We start from the raw sequence: 16,120 nt of genomic DNA, 5'->3' as shown, positions 1-16,120 counted from the left end.
GTAGAGAGTCCATAGTAGAACATCGTATTTTACAGAACAAAGCTTTGATCACTAAGCTAGTGTATTATCTGAACTTTTAGATACAAGACAAGGCACAGAGTTAGTGCTTAATAAATGTTTCTGGAAGGGATTAAGTGCATGGATTCTTTTCAGTTTCTCCTTCCTGGACCTCAGCTCACTTATCAGTAATGTAAGGGAGATACAGTTCTAAAATTTAAAAGTAGAACTTGAGATAAAAAGTTTTGGCAAGTTTTAAAGAACACTCCCACTTTATACTGTCAAACGTTAATACTGGTTTTTCTTTATCTTCCTAAAGACAGATGCTATCATGAGTCCTTGGGTATGCTTTGTAATTTACATGTCTAGAGACCTTTAAAAGGCTGTGCAACTTTAATTATGTCAATAAGGAAGTTTAGGCCATGACATACCTACTTGTTACCATGTTACATGCACAGGCTCTGAGTTGTAAGAGATGCCAGAAATCTTAACTATTCTGTAGCTGAACAGGAATTCACTATAACATACTTAACAGGGGTAATTGGTGGTGTGGTGCATGAAGTACTGACCCTGGAGTCAAGAAGACTGGAGTTCAAATTTGGCCTTAGACACTTAGTAGTTGTGTGACCCTGGGTCACTATACTTTGCCTCAATAAAAATTAAATTAAATTAAAATAACATATCTAGGAAATGGTCATTGAGCTTTGGAAACCAGTTCCATCAAATAGAACTTTGCATAACCCATTCCACTTTTAGATATCTCTAATTGCTAAAGTTTTTCCTTGTATTAGAAATTCTTAATAAGTTCTTAGTTCTATAAACAGGGAAGGGGGTAAAAATGACATTGTGAATAAAACAAATTATTTTGAGAAGTGGGCTGTAGGCTTCAAGAGCACCATAGGAGTCTATAATATAACTCCACCTAATATCAAACCTAAATGTCTCTATGCAACCGAACTGATTCAATCACAATTAAGTACCTATTATGTGTCAGACACTGCTGATACAAAACAAAAATGAAAAATCCCTGCCTTTATTCCATCTTTTTCCTCATTCTGCTCCACAGGATCAGTCAGTACAAATCTGGTCCTTTTTCTTTAAGGCAGCTGCAAACAACTCTATCTCCTCTCCTTCCCCTCACTTTTTCTTTTTTCTAGGCCAAATATCACCTTATTTGGTACCATGATCTTCCAGCCTTCTTAGCCTCCTGTTTGCCATCTTCTGGATATGCTCCAGTTATTCTTTTCTTTTCCAAAAACAAGACAAAACATGGTACCCAGCACTGAAAATGGCACTCCAGATTTAGACTTCAGGGAACTCATAATTCAATAAACCTCACAATTTTCCCTAGGAAATTAGGTTAGTCCTCCTTCACCCATCCCATGTTTGTTAAGTTTTGAACTCTCGTTCCTTGTATTCCTTAGTAAATAAGTACAGTAAATCATACTTAATAGATGACATTATCTTATCACATTTTCCTATAAGGTTCTCAAAAAAGTTTACTGTGCAAACATCATGGTGACTTTAGTAATTAAAAGCCTTTCTAGCACTGTACATTTAAAATTACTAATGGTAGTATTATAGAAAAAAATATTTGCCCTTATCAGAATAAATCAATTATCCCTGATGTATAAGTTTCATTTTATCTACTGTTGAAGTCATCACAAATTTCAAATGTGGTTGCTAGAAGTTTGGTTATTTGAGAATGTTGATTGGCATATTTTGTGATGATAGTAATCTGACAGGAAGAGAGTATCTTGAATAAGGATGCTCAAGTCCTTTTCAGAATCTTAACACAGATTCTGTCCATCCATGAATGCTTTTTAAAAACATGGCAGGATGTATTTGGTCATTCTGCCTTAAATTGTTTATCCATTCAGCAGTAAAACTAGTTTTCCTCAAGTTCAGGTATGATTACATCACACATCCTCACAACCACTCCATTAAAATAAACACCAGTGGCTCCATCTCATTTCCAAGAATCAAAAACAAAATGCTGTTTGACATTCAAAGCCCTTCATAACGCAGCCTGTCCTACCTTGTGATTCAGTGATCCTTAAATCATCTATTTTCACTGTCTGTGCCCCATATCAGGATTATTCTCCCCCCTCATCTCTCCACTTCCTGGCTTCTGCCAAACTCAACTTATCTCTCCCCAGCCTTTGTATAAGAAGCCTTTCCCAACCCTCCTTAAAGTTTGTGTCTACTCCTCTCTTGTTTGTATAGTTGTTTACAAGGATTTTCCCAATTGAACTATGAGTGCCTTTGCCTTTCTTTGTATTTTTAGTGCCTTTCTGGTTAGCATAGTATCTGCCACTTAACAGGAAATTAATGTTTTTTGATTGACGAGATCTTAGTAGTAGTATTTGAATGTATACCTACATACCTATATTTCATGTGACATTTTCAAACCCACAGGGTTTTTTCTTAGACTAATTTAGAATGTGAAAATGCTTTAAAATATTTTATAAAAGTTGGTCTCAAAAGTAAGGATGGCCAATGTAATCTTCTACTCCAATAGAGTTACTTATAAATGACTTTACAGAAACAAAGATATGGATAGTATTGTCACAAAAATATCAACTATATAAGAATTCATATTCTTAAATAAATTACATAATGATACAATTCTCCATGGTCTCTAAAAGAAAATTAGTAAAGTGTTGCTTAAAATTTGGAATTTAAATTATTGTTTTTCAACAAAAAAAATAAGCTGTTCTAAAAGTCCATGTTTCATTTTAAATTTTAACAGTTTAAAATTATATTAAGACTTTTTGGATGTCCAGTATAGTCTTTTTCAGTTTCTTTGTGGGTCTTAAGGTTACAGAGCCAGGAAGAGACTAAGTTCATTATGTCTTCAATCCTTTTTATTTGAAATCTTTCAAAACATTTTCATAAGTTCTCGATTTCTAGTATCTTCAGCAAAAATTAACGTCCAAGTCACAGAATCCACTTTACAATTATCCTTTGGGCATCAAATCAAAGGACAAGAACATGGCTCCCAACCTTTGATCTCAAAAGTTCACAAGAGAGTAGCTGTAAGCAAAAGAATACACAATCCTTTAACCTTTATGGGGCAGGAATATATCTTGATTTGAGAATCAACATTAAAAGGTTATGTTAAAAAAAAAAGTTAGTTTTTAGAACACAAAATAAGTGCATCATAGAAACCATGTTATAAATGCCAAGTAGGCTGATGGGCCAGACTTCAAAAGTATTTGTAACCTGTAATGTATAGAAATGCAAATAATAACCTGAAATATCAGTGTGAGTCCATTTAATAAAGCAGGAGGAAAAGCAGGAGGGTTTTCATTTCCCTTCCTAATTAGAGAAAAATCTAAAATCTTAGGTTTTGTGCTTCTTATTTTAAAATTTGGCCTTTCTTTTCCTTCCTAACTTTCCATACTGACTGACCTGTCTCTTGCCTCAAACATAACTCCTTATTGCCTAGAGTAGTTCTTTTAGGTCAGGTAGAAATTAATGAAGTTGAAATAAGTTCTTGGGATTGAATGGTATAGCCACTTAATACCTACTTTCCAGATTATTTGTATTACAAAGATTTTAATTGCTCCAAACGAATGATTAATTTTTAGGATTTCAGGCTAGTTAGCTGAAATACATTCAGGTAATATGATAATTAGTTTTCAGCATGGCACTTAACAGAGAGATGAGCTCTACCTTGGATTTCAGCTTCTTCCTTCCCTCTGCTTTGGAATTCTAAAAGTTAGCCTCTCATTTCCTTCCCCTCCTTTGGCAGCAGTAGTTCTGACAGTGGGAAGGAGCTAAGAAATTGGAAAAGAAAGATTCTGCTCACACATCACAGTTTGTGAACCCAAGGGCTGTTTATGATATGGTAATGAAAATTTGCACAGAACTTTTAAGATTCAAAAATACTTTCCTTGTGACATGGTGAAGCAGGCTGTCCATGTATTATCCCCAGTTTACTGATGAGGAAACTGAGGCAGAAATAAAATGGCATCCATAGTCATGTAGTAAAAATCAAACCTTTGCGTTTCTTAACTACAGATCAGTACTTTAGGCCATATTGTATTGTGCTATGTAGCTTCTATGCTTGGCACATAGTAGGCAATTAAGGTTTATAGAATTAAGTTCTTTCTATGACAACTGTACTGATTATTACTATAATTATTCTTGATGCCAACGAGTTAAAGTTTGATTATAATACAATAAATAGTATCTTGAATATGTGTTTGATTTTCCAAAATAATTCTACATCTAAGTTTTTGGATTTTTTTTAAGAAGGGGAAATGATACCAGAACTACCCAATAGGGAAAGGACCTTACTTTCTGTCTGAATTAGCAACCTGGGCATTGTGGAATGTCATCCCTACCCTGAGAGTCATTCTCAACTATTTTCTTTCCTGTAAAAGTCTATGGGCCCAGAAGCTTCTTCAAATCATTAGCCACCAATAGACCCAAGAAGCAGGTTGACTAAATTCCATGCCTCTATTTCTGTTGGTTGAATTTTTCTTCCCTTCTCTTCATGCAACTTAAAAGTCCTGCCTCTTAACAGCAATTCTCTCAAAATAATGCTCAGCAGTCATTGCCTGTGAATTCTTCCCAAAAGCAGAATAGCAGTACAAGGAATATTTAGAGAAATGCCCTAGAACTGAATTAATGCCTGGATATCTATGTTTTTTTCCAATCTACTATTAACCTTGTTGGTATCTGGTTCCATTTAACTTGGAATATCCCCTTTAGTTATGTGTTAACATTTGAGTAACTGGGTCATGGGGATTACTGACTAAAGGCTAAACACAGAGAGATAATAAATAAGGCAGCTTTGTGTGTATCCTGCTCTAGAGTATAACAAATTACCCAGTATGGGCTCTAGCCTACTTTTATCTGTCTTGAATTTAACATTTGATCATTTCTTTTTTTGTTGTCATGATAACAAGGTCACAAAGACTTCGGGTTTGAGACCGATGGAGCCGAAAGATATCAAAGCTGTGAAAGAATTAATTAACAACTATCTGAAGCAGTTTCATCTTGCCCCAGTGATGAATGAAGAGGAAGTGGCCCATTGGTTTCTGCCTCAGGATCATATTATCGACACATTTGTAGTAGAGGTAAAGATAAGGTGATTAGTAGAAGTTTGGACATCCTAGTCTCAGAGCTAGAAGGGACCCTTCAAGGGCATTATAAACTAACTCCTATTAATTTGAGGTTCTTTAGACACACCTCTTCATTGTGTACTTGTCAAGACTGAATGAAATGTTTATAAAAACACAGTATATAAATATATATATTTAACAGCAATATAATATATATTTATATATATAAGCACATATCTAAATGCTTGTTCCTTTCCCTATTACCTTGATTATGATTTTAGCAAACACCTTGTTTTTGTATATAATATTCTTAAAATAATTAGCCAGATTATTTTCATCCATACAAATTAAATTCCTAAAAGTATTTCAGTATTTTAGAAATATCAGAAAAAGATTTTGGCAAAAGTTTCCAAAAATACTATAATGGTTAAGTAGTTTTTGAGCCTAAGGAAAAAACTTATTTTTTATTAAATTTGATTCAATCTCCCAGCTTTTGTGCCTATCCATCATATTCCCCTCCAACCATTGGGTAATAAATGTAAGCTGTAGCTTTAGCCAAATTTTTTAATAAGAATGTCACATAGTAAAAGACTAAGCCAAGATCCTAGAGGCACGCTAATCAAGAACTCCTTCTAAGCTAATACTGAATTACTGATAACTCTCTAGTTCATGACTTTTCACAAGTTTTGAATATAATTCTATTAGGTGGAGTAAGATCTGAATTCAAATCTGGCCCATGAGAAAAATCACTTAATCTCTGTTTGCCTCGGCATGAAATTGGTATTATTCTTTTCTATGTTTTCATCAGTTTTCATAAGTTTAAAGACATATATGGGGCAGCTAGGTGGCGCAGTGGATAGAGTACTAGCCCTGAAGTCAGGAGGACCTGAGTTCAAATTTGGTCTCAGACATTTAACACTTCCTAGCTGTGTGACCCTGGACAAGTCACTTAACCCCAGTTACCTCAGCAAAAAATATTAATAATAAAAAAGACATTATATGAACATATAAAATATCTATACTGTGATTATCTAGAAGAAACTATAAATGTCAGTAAAAAGGCTTTATTTTTGATAAATTTTGTAGACTACCAATTGAATAAGCTTTCAGTAAGTGATTACCATATGCAAGGCACTGGAGATTGGAGATTTTTTGAAGTGTTTCTGGCCCTCATTAGTGGATATGGTGCTGAGTTCAAATGTGGGCTCAGACACTAACTAGGACTGGGACCCTGGGCATACATTAATCTTGAATTGCACCATTTCCTCATCTATAAAACAGGAATAGCACAGCTGCCTTTTAGGATTGTGGCAGGACCAAATGAGACATCTGTTCAGCATTTATAGTTCCTGATAACTAATACTATTACTGTTGTTATTAAATATTATTACTGTTGTCTGGAATATACTGCTCTATTCTGTCTACAAGTATAACCTATAAAGGACTTTAAATACTTAGCTTAAATCCAGTTATTATCTATAATCATTCATGAACTTTCTTGTGTCACAGACTCTTTTACCTCTCTGGTAAAACCTGTGTACACATTCTCGGAATAATTTTTTTAAGAAACTGAAGAAAATGCTAAATTTAAGTCAGAGACTAGTGAAATTAGAGGTATCATTTCCACCCCATCCCCCAAGCTCAAGAACCCTATGAAAATCAATTGATAGCTCCTATCTGAGGATTCCAGGTTAAGTCCTGATCTATATAGATATGTCTTACATACAAATGAAGTTAGTGTGGCACAACCTGTATGTTTTACACTAGCTTTTTGTGATCAATGCTTTCTTTTCAATATATTCACTAACTTTTCTTACTGTTACAAAACTTGACTTATAATGTGTAGACTCCACTCTCTTCCCTTTTGTGAAAAGCAGAGTTTGCCTTTCCGAAGGCTTTCCTCACTTCTTCTGTTCCCCAGCATCTCTCATAGGTTTGTGACAATGGTTCAAGATCACATTCACCAGTTCTTTCATTTGGATCTGATAATTTGAATTCATCTAGGGAAGTTAAGTATCTTTCCTAGATACTTGAGGGGAGGAGGGGGAGAAGGGAAAGGGAGGGAAGCAGATGCTTTCTAGCCATGTCTTTGTCCAGTGTTTACTTTTGCAGGGTTTTTTTTTTTTTGTTTTTTTTTTTTTTGGGGGGGGTGAGGTAATTGGAGTTAAGTGACTTGCCCAGGGTCACACAGCTGGGAAGTGCAGTTATTTTTCTTTTAAATGAAAATGAAAAACTTTAAAAGCCTTTATCATTGTTAAATTTCATCTAACTCATTCTATATTGTTGTTTTATCCTGCCTTTTGCCTTTTGCATACCATGGCTGTTGTCCTTTCAATGAGGCAGTAATTTTCTCCATTTTCACATACCTTAAAATATTGTAAAACATTTCTTGGAAGATCCCATGGCTTCCACATTTTGTTTCTTCTTCTATGAATTTTACTGCATTTTTTAAAAAATTGTATTCTGTACTACATAGAAAACCAGCCTCAGAGACAACTACCTGGGTTCAAGGATTACTTTGACTTGTTCTATTTTCTGGGCAATTTTCTTAACCAATCACTGCTTCCAGGTCTCTAGCACTATATAGGTGTAAATCTGCATTTCCTAGTCCCATCCATTTCATTCAATAAACAAGATACTTGGAATACTAAGATAAGCAATGATTATGACAGCCTTCATGAGATCACATTCTAGGTGGGGACTAGAATACATAAATGAATACAATACAAGGTAGGGAATGAAGAAAGGAAAAGAGAGATTCAACAGAATCTTTTAGGAATGTTTAGAAACGGTGAATTCACTATAACTAGAGGCATTGAGGAAAAGACTTCACCGAGGAAGTGGGACCTGAGTTAAATCTGAATCTGAAAATTCAAGATAAGACTCTAAGCATGAAGGGTAACTTTTGCAAACACTTGAAGGTATGAGAGTGGTGTGTGGAACTCAAGGAAGAGCTCAAGAGTGTGGCTGAAATATAGGAATAATAAATAGAAATAAGGAAAATAGATGTTCCTCTCTGACAATTATTTTTGGACTAATTTCTAGTCCTACTTCTGTCATTAGTGTGAACTCTCAGGCAAGTCACTTCACCTCTCTGATCCCTCCTTCTATCATTTAAGACAGTGGAAATTAACTAGATGATTCTTTTAATAGCTAATATCCTCTGGATCTATTCTTCACCTCAAATCAAGGGAAAGGATACTTTGAATTAATCACTTTCCTTTCCAAATTTTGGGGGTAATGTTTAATAAGGCAAAGAGGTTGAAAGAAGGGGGGTGGGTAAGAGAAAGAATACTCTTTAAACTGCATCAATCAGATCCTAATTAATTCTGTTTCATATATAAAACATTAGCAAAAATTTTTCCTTTCTTTTAGATTTCTAATCAACAAAAAACCATGTAAATATTTCCAAATATTTCTAGGATTTATGAATCCCTTGCTCTTATATCTTTTTTTTTTTTTAGTGGAATTGGAAAGTCAAGAGATGAAAGGAAAATGATATATCTTTGAATTGGGTTTTGGAGCGTTTATTTCCCCACTAACCAAATATTCTCTAAATGAATGCCTTTTGTGTTATACCTTACCAGAACAACAACAACAACAACAAATTACGCACAGAACTTAAAAATCTGAAGACAAATTCCCTGGAATTGGATCTTAGGGTTCATGAAGATAGCTGAGTATTTAGTCATAAATGAGCAAAAACAATGTTTCTGAGAGTGGGCCTGCTAAATACTTCTTAATTCAGGGCAGGTACACCTAGTTTTGTTTGGGTGGTGGAACTTTGATTTTGTAAATACAAAGAGACTACTTCCTAAGACTGATAATTTTCTCCTCTTCATGATATATACCATGCAGTACTCGAGTCAAAAGAGAAAACTCAAAATGTAATTTTAGAGCAGTTTTTTGGATGTGATTGTGCAAGACATGCTTATTTGCTATTAAGCGCAAGACAGGAAGAATGAATTTTTCAGACGTGTACTTTTTTTACCTATCAGTTCATAGCTTTTGTCCATCTTAGGAATTTAAAGTCAAAGATAAATAAGAATTCCCTGGAACATTTTTTAAAAAACAAAAACCAGTTCCCAATCCTAATAGAATGTTTTTGTGACTAAAATCATATGATAAAAAAAATGCTAAGGATGTATGAGAAATTCATTTGTATAATATTATACCAACCAAAGACTTTGTGCTTTTACTAATTGCTAGTAAAATATGGGGTAGCTAAGTGGTGGATAAGATGCCAGGTCTGAAGTCAGAAAGAACTGAGTTTTAATTCAGCTTCAGAAATTTACAGCTAGCAAGTCACTTAAGTCTGTTTGTCTCAATTCCCTCATCTGTCAAATGGCCCAAAGAAGGAAATGGTAAACCACTTCAGTATCTCTGCTAAGAAAACTCCAAATGGGGTCAAAAGGTTTTCTGACATGACTAAAATTACTGAATAACAAAATTTGTTAAAGAATAATAATTATAAATTTTGCTTCCCTTGAGTTTAATGTTTAGGTTTATTTAACAAAAAAGCAAAGGCAAATCTTAAGTTTGAGAGAGGCATGGGTCTTTTACGTTTCCTATCATCAAAGGCATCATATCATGCCTTTAACTTATTCCACTCTCTAGCCTTTTTGGCCCAAGACATTTTTAGATGACCTTGGGCATATAGGTATATAAAATAGGGATACAAATCAAACATTTACTGAGAAGTCATAATTCTAAAGAGTGTACCTGCCCTTTTTTTCCCCTTCCTCCTCTCCTTCCTCCCCCTCAATTTGGTTACTAGTGTGGCTGAACGGAAGCCACTTAACCTCTATTTAGTTCCCTGTGAAAGAAGTAATAGCACCTACCTCACCAGGGCTGTTTTATGGATCAAGTAAGCTTAAATACATAAAGCATTTTGAAAACCCTAAGGTGCTATGTAAATACTTATTATTATTATTATTATTTTTACTGAGGAGGGGAATGTGTCATCAACATGGCAAAAAAACAGTTCCTGCCTCAAAGTGCAGGGAAGATTTTTAGGAAGAACTTTTGTCCTGGAGCTGAATTTTAAAGGGATTAAGGAACTTTCAGTGATGAAGAAGTAAGAAAGACTAGCCCTTCTCAAACACAGAAAATAGCCACTATCAAGTCTCATAGACATCAGTCCTAACGCATAGCTAGGCCAGTCTGGCAGTTGATAAAAGGAAGGAGTAATGTAAAATCAGATTGGCAAGGTACAAAGAAGCTGGATGTGACAGCCACATCTCCTACCTCAAAGCTTCTGTCTTCTCATTACAAAGTGGAGTGTCAGTATATATGACAAAAGTACTTTGCAAACTGTGTGGGGTGTGGAAGTAAGTAGGCAGTGTCATACTTCAAAGCTTAAATCTTTTGTTTTTGTTTTTTTTGTTTAGTGTTCAAATGGTACTTTAACTGACTTCCTGAGCTTCTACACACTACCTTCCACTGTTATGCATCACCCAGTTCATAAAAGTCTAAAAGCTGCTTATTCCTTCTACAATATTCACACTGAGACTCCACTACTGGATTTAATGAATGATGCACTCATTATAGCTAAATTGGTAAGCAACTTTTTCTTCAAGATTTACTTAGATAAAAACTTTATGCAACTGATAAAGCTCTACAAATACCCCATTATTTTCATCACAAATCAGAGGGGAGATTTTGTCACATGTTCCTGAGAACCTTTAGTAGTATCTAAACATCACAAATGTTTCTATTTCCTCAAAAACAAAAAAAAAAAGTCAGCCCAATTATTTATCTCTCGATTTACAAAAACAACAAAGTGCAAGTAGTGAGATATTACCAAGACTGAAAAACTAAGAGGATTTGTAAAAAGAAGCTCCTTGTGTCATTTAAATATATGATCAAATAAGGAAATTTACCTGTTCAAATTCTGTGTTAACATTCTAAGCTTTCTCAAGCCAGAATTTAGGATAAATGTTGATTTGCCTCAAACAAAAAGCATATGGTATAGGGAAGGTTGACTAATGGAAAATTTAAGTTGGAGTTCTGAGTTGTATTATAGCAAAAGCCAATTGAGTATCCTCATTAAATCTGGCACCGATGTAGTGATCCCTACAAAAGTAGCTGGGCACAAGGCTGCTTAAGGATGGATAAAGCCAGCTCATTATCTGAAACAGACCTAGAGTGATATGTAGGAGGCTCAGGCCTGAGAAGTGACTGTTTAAGCTTCTTGGCATCGAGAGGAAGGGAGACAGTCTTCTACACAAAACAGCCAAGAAGCCCAAAGCATTGTGATAGAATAACTGAATGTAGCAAAAGAGTTTATAGTGATCATATGTCAAAACAGAATTCCATGAATTCTTGTGAGTAAATAGGATTTAAGTTTTGTCTTTCTCCAGATAAAAAACTGAGCTATAAAAACTCATGCTCATGTATAATAGTGGCTAATATACTAAAGCTTATTAAAAAAAAAAAAAGAAACTAGAATTCTAATTTACATCAAATTGTTAGAACTCTTCCTTTTCTAATAATCAAAACTGAGAAGTCAGTAATAGAAATCCAAGAGATAAGCAACCACACTGGTCCAAATACAAGCCACTTTTGATCGTCTCTCTAAAATGAGATGTTTTTGAAAGAAAAAATGGTATGTGTATATATATGCATGGAAAAGATCCAAAGTAAAGTTTTTCATACTAATTTCCAATTCCCCCTCCCTCCCCCAAATAGTGAGTTCTTATCCCATAAGCTAGGGATTTTGGTTTTATCAAATCTTAGATTACTATAGGCATTGACTATTGTGTCTTGTGAACCTACCCTGTTCTACCAATTGACTACTATTTCTTAGCCAGTTCCAAATGGTTTTGATGATTATTGTTTTATAATATAGTTTTAAGTCTGGTACAGCTTTTCATTTGCATTTTTTTTTCTTGGAATTCTTAACCTTTTGTTTTTTCAGATGAATTTTGTTAGTTTTTCTAATTCTAAAATAAATTAGTATGGCACTGAACAAGTAGATTAATTTAGGTAGAATTACCATTTTTATTACATTAGCTTGGCCTATCCATGAGCACAAAGTAAGGTTTTTATAAAGACGCAATTTTGGGGGGTAAAAGGCAGTCTACATTTGGATAAGTGCAGTATTTAGACAATAGTCTTTTTGTAAAAACATAGGCTTTCATAAACAATGCTATCATGTCCATTTTGATCCAAAAAGCAGTCTGCAGTATAATCATTCTGGCATACTAGTCCCACACATTCTTGCTGTCTCCTTACCAAAGACCATTTAAGGCGTTAGGCACAATGACTCAACTACTGACAGTTTTTTTATAAAACATTTTTAAAATTTTAAACATCACTATGTATTTAAAATTGTAAATGCAAATTAAAATTTGAGGGCAATATCAAATAATTAACTTATTACAATATTGTTTCAACACATTAGGCCTTAACACTTTGAAGATATTGATTAACTTTTTTTTTAATTTGTAGAAAGGATTTGATGTGTTCAATGCACTAGATTTGATGGAAAATAAAACATTCCTAGAAAAACTCAAGTTTGGTATAGGAGATGGTAATTTGCAATATTATTTGTACAACTGGCGGTGTCCAGGAACGGAATCTGAAAAGGTAAGTGGAAACTAAGGTAAATTTCAATTAGTTTAAAACTTTAAAAAAATGAAATATTTTCATCTTGTGTTGTAAATAATTGGTTTGCTTGCTTACCCTTGTGTAATGAGATAGGCTCAATGGATAGAACACTTGAGTTCAAATAGATATTTAGTAGCATTATGACCCTCGCCTCAGTTCCAACTGTAACATGGGAATAACAACGGTGTAGAAAGGATCAAATGAGTTAATAATTTTTAAGTGCTTAGCACAGAGCCTGGTACATAATTAAGGGCTATATAAATGTTGTTGTTATTGTTCTGTGTTCTGATTACTCCATTTCTTCCCTTCCTTTAGGTTGGTCTTGTTTTACAGTAGGACATTTTCATTTCTAGAACTCTGCAGTCATCATTTGAGTTGATGTTCTATTTAACAAATCCCGGAACCACTGTTCCAAAGAATAAAAGCACAACTTAAGTGAAATCGAAGTGATCTATAAAATCTGAAAACATGAAGAAAATCCATACCTGACCAGTTTTACTTATTTTTGGCTATTTTCAAACAAAAATTCATCCAACTTTTACAGTCCGTTGCTGGGAGGGAGTAGGGGAAGAAAGGTACAAAGAGCACATTACTCTTATTTTCAGAGCTTTGATTGCCAACCTCTTGACAAAAAGAAGGTATTTTTCCACTGTAGAAAATGAACTGTTTTTATACAAACTGAACTGCAGTGATGGATTAATATAAGAAAATCTTTGCTAATACAGATAAACTGCTGCATTTCTATTTATTAAGTGGTAATGTTTGTCAGTGTTACAGAATGAAGGATTCATTCTGAATATTTTTGCTTATTCATTTCACATGGATATTATTTGGGCAGATTTATGGAGGCCGATACTTTTGTAGCTCAAGTGAGAAGTCTTGGTAATTGTTTAAGTGTGGAGCAGTATAAAAATGTACTGGTTTGACTGGTGCATTTATTTATCCCAAATAAGCAATGCTCCCAAGTCAATAAAAACACAGATTTGTACTTTACTCTTCAAAATACCAGTGGACTGAATCAGTAGCACCAAATGGTTTGGTGCAATCATTACACATGTTGTCTGAAAGATTATATACTCATTATTCTGTTATAGCTGCTGTTCAATTTTAGATTTTTCCTCAAGGCAATGTGAGGGAAGGATCCCAAAATAAAATACCCAGTGGAATTTATTAATGCTATCAGGATGTTGATAGTTTGAATGTTTCCATTGCTTATGCAAAATTGCACAAGTTCCTTTTTACCACTTTATCATGACATCTGTCATTCTAATGAAAATATCGTATTTGTAAATATTCATAATTTTGTTACCGATGGTGTTTTTATCCAGAGTTTGAAGCAAGGTTTCACTGTATAATATATATATGTGTATATAATATATATAGAGACAATATTCAGAACAGAATGGGAGCTGCTAAATGAGGCCTTGTATTTGGTCTTGACTTCAATGCCACAAAAATACATTTTTCACCTTTCTTTACAATTAAGTGTAGTTTCTAAAGTTCATTTCACAATTATTTAAAATTATGTGATGGCATTTCTCTTGATAAAAGAGAAATTAAAATAACTTTCTCGCTTGGTCAAGTATGAAGACAAGCCTGGCCAGAAAGTGTGATTTCTAAACCTACCACTAGAGGGGCTTATTAGACTATTAAGACAACCACCACAATTAACTACACTCCTGCTTGTCATCAGAACTGGACCAAAATTAAAATGTAAATCAGAAACACCAATAGAAATGCAATACAAAATAGGTAATGTTAATATGAAGTTTTCTAAGTCAAGAAGAAATAGGGATCCTTATGTACAGTTTAGTAGCCAACAAGGTATTCCAAAATTTTTAGTGCCATTTCAAACTTTTAAAAATTATTACACAGGGTGTCCTAAAATCTAGTGTAGTTTAAAACTTAATTCTGTTCTAAGACATTTTGGGAGAGTCTATATTATTGGAATTCGCTTTCTCTGAAACACTACCCCCAAGGGATCTCTTTTAATATAATTAACAGTATATCCTTTTCAGAACTTCGAGGAATGTGTGTTCTCTTAATTCATACTGGAGGGAAGCCTTCAAAAAAAACAGAAACAATCAACCAAGCAAAAAAAAAATATTTTGGACAACCACTTTGACTAACTTTAATTTTCTTTTTTAATTTAGGGAAAGGATTTTAGTAGGAATGTTAATATAGGCTAGGAAAAAAAAGTTATTTTTGAGGACTTTCTGACATCCTGAAATTTTGGCATTAACTTAAAACTTTTCCCACTTGTATTGACTCAGTTAACAGTAGTTTGGCCCTCTTTTAAATTTAGCCAGATGCTATTTCAAAGTAAAGTATAATCAGATTCCTTCTACCCTTTTCAATAGGACATTCATATCTATTCCCATCCCTGTGTAGTTTAAATATGTTGCCAATATACAAATTGTGAAACTATCCATGTTGGAAAAAAAATTGGAAAATCATGGAACTTTAGACCTACAGTCAGCATCTAAGCAACTCCTTCAAATAACAGAGACTAAAAGTTAAGACAGATCTATTATAGTCACTTAATTCCTCAATGAAAGCCAAAACCCCAAAGTACTGAGTTATTAGCATCTATTTTATAAATTTAAGGAATTATCACACTATTCTAAAAAGGATAATAATTCCAAAATGTTCTGCTCTATTAAAACCAAAAATTATTTTCAGCTGAAAAGCACCTTTAGGTGTAGTATTAATAAACTCTCCCAATTATAAGTAAGAAGAGTAAAATGTACAAATAGAATATCAAAATTTCAAACTACTTACATTTTGGTTGTAAAAAATAATTTATGCATCCCCTTTCTGCATTCATCTCTGTATTTAGTTTTGTGGTTTTTTTACTTTTTATTTAATCTACAATTGTAGAATATTAGTTTGTCAACCACCATTAGCTTCACTTCACTATCTTTGTACTTGTCATTTCTTTGACATATTCCACACTCATAATTTATTCAGCCATCATTTATTCAAATGTCATTGGACTTTTCAACTTTACACTATTGAAAATAAATCAACTATAAGAAAATAAAGAACTCCCTTTTAAAAAAAATCTTTAAAGCAGAATGTTCTCGACCTTTTGTGTCATGGACCTCTCAGAGTGTGAGATAAAGCTTATGGGACCTCCCTTCTCAGAATTTAATTAATATATAGCACAAAACATAGGATTACAAAGGAAAGATAACATTGAAAGTTAGCAAAATGGTTTTTAAAAAATAAATGTGTAGACCTAAGGTTTGAAAGCCCTGTTCCAGAGATAGTTGCAACAACAAAAAAATTCTTAGAATTTTTTTTCTCTTAATATCTCCTGAAAAGCACAGAAAATGTGTTTTCCATGTGATGCATTGGGAAACTTTCCCTTTGTTTTTAAATTTAATTTCTTAAAATTTCTATTTAAAAGGGTTAATCCCTCCCCACCTAATTCA

The 16,120-nt window shown here is 33.7% G+C and overlaps 1 protein-coding gene across 9 annotated transcripts in view; it reads left to right on the top strand.

Annotated features, from left to right (window-relative positions):
• NMT2 (N-myristoyltransferase 2) overlaps positions 1-15,730 on the top strand; it is an 83,240-nt gene extending 67,510 nt beyond the window's left edge. For all 9 annotated transcript variants that reach the window (XM_051961184.1, XM_051961188.1, XM_051961187.1 and 6 more), the window contains 4 exons: positions 4,917-5,087; positions 10,463-10,630; positions 12,525-12,662; positions 12,999-15,730. In XM_051961184.1, coding sequence (XP_051817144.1) covers positions 4,917-5,087; positions 10,463-10,630; positions 12,525-12,662; positions 12,999-13,019 — 498 coding nt within the window. In that variant the 3' untranslated portion in view covers positions 13,020-15,730. The remainder of the gene's footprint in view (positions 1-4,916; positions 5,088-10,462; positions 10,631-12,524; positions 12,663-12,998) is intronic.
• Positions 15,731-16,120: the final 390 nt, after the last annotated feature.

The sequence above is a fragment of the Antechinus flavipes genome, chromosome 5 (genome assembly GCF_016432865.1).
Source record: "Antechinus flavipes isolate AdamAnt ecotype Samford, QLD, Australia chromosome 5, AdamAnt_v2, whole genome shotgun sequence".
NCBI classification, from domain to species: domain Eukaryota; kingdom Metazoa; phylum Chordata; class Mammalia; order Dasyuromorphia; family Dasyuridae; genus Antechinus; species Antechinus flavipes.
Note: the sequence above shows the minus strand (reverse complement) of the source record. Positions and strands in the feature narration are given on the sequence as shown.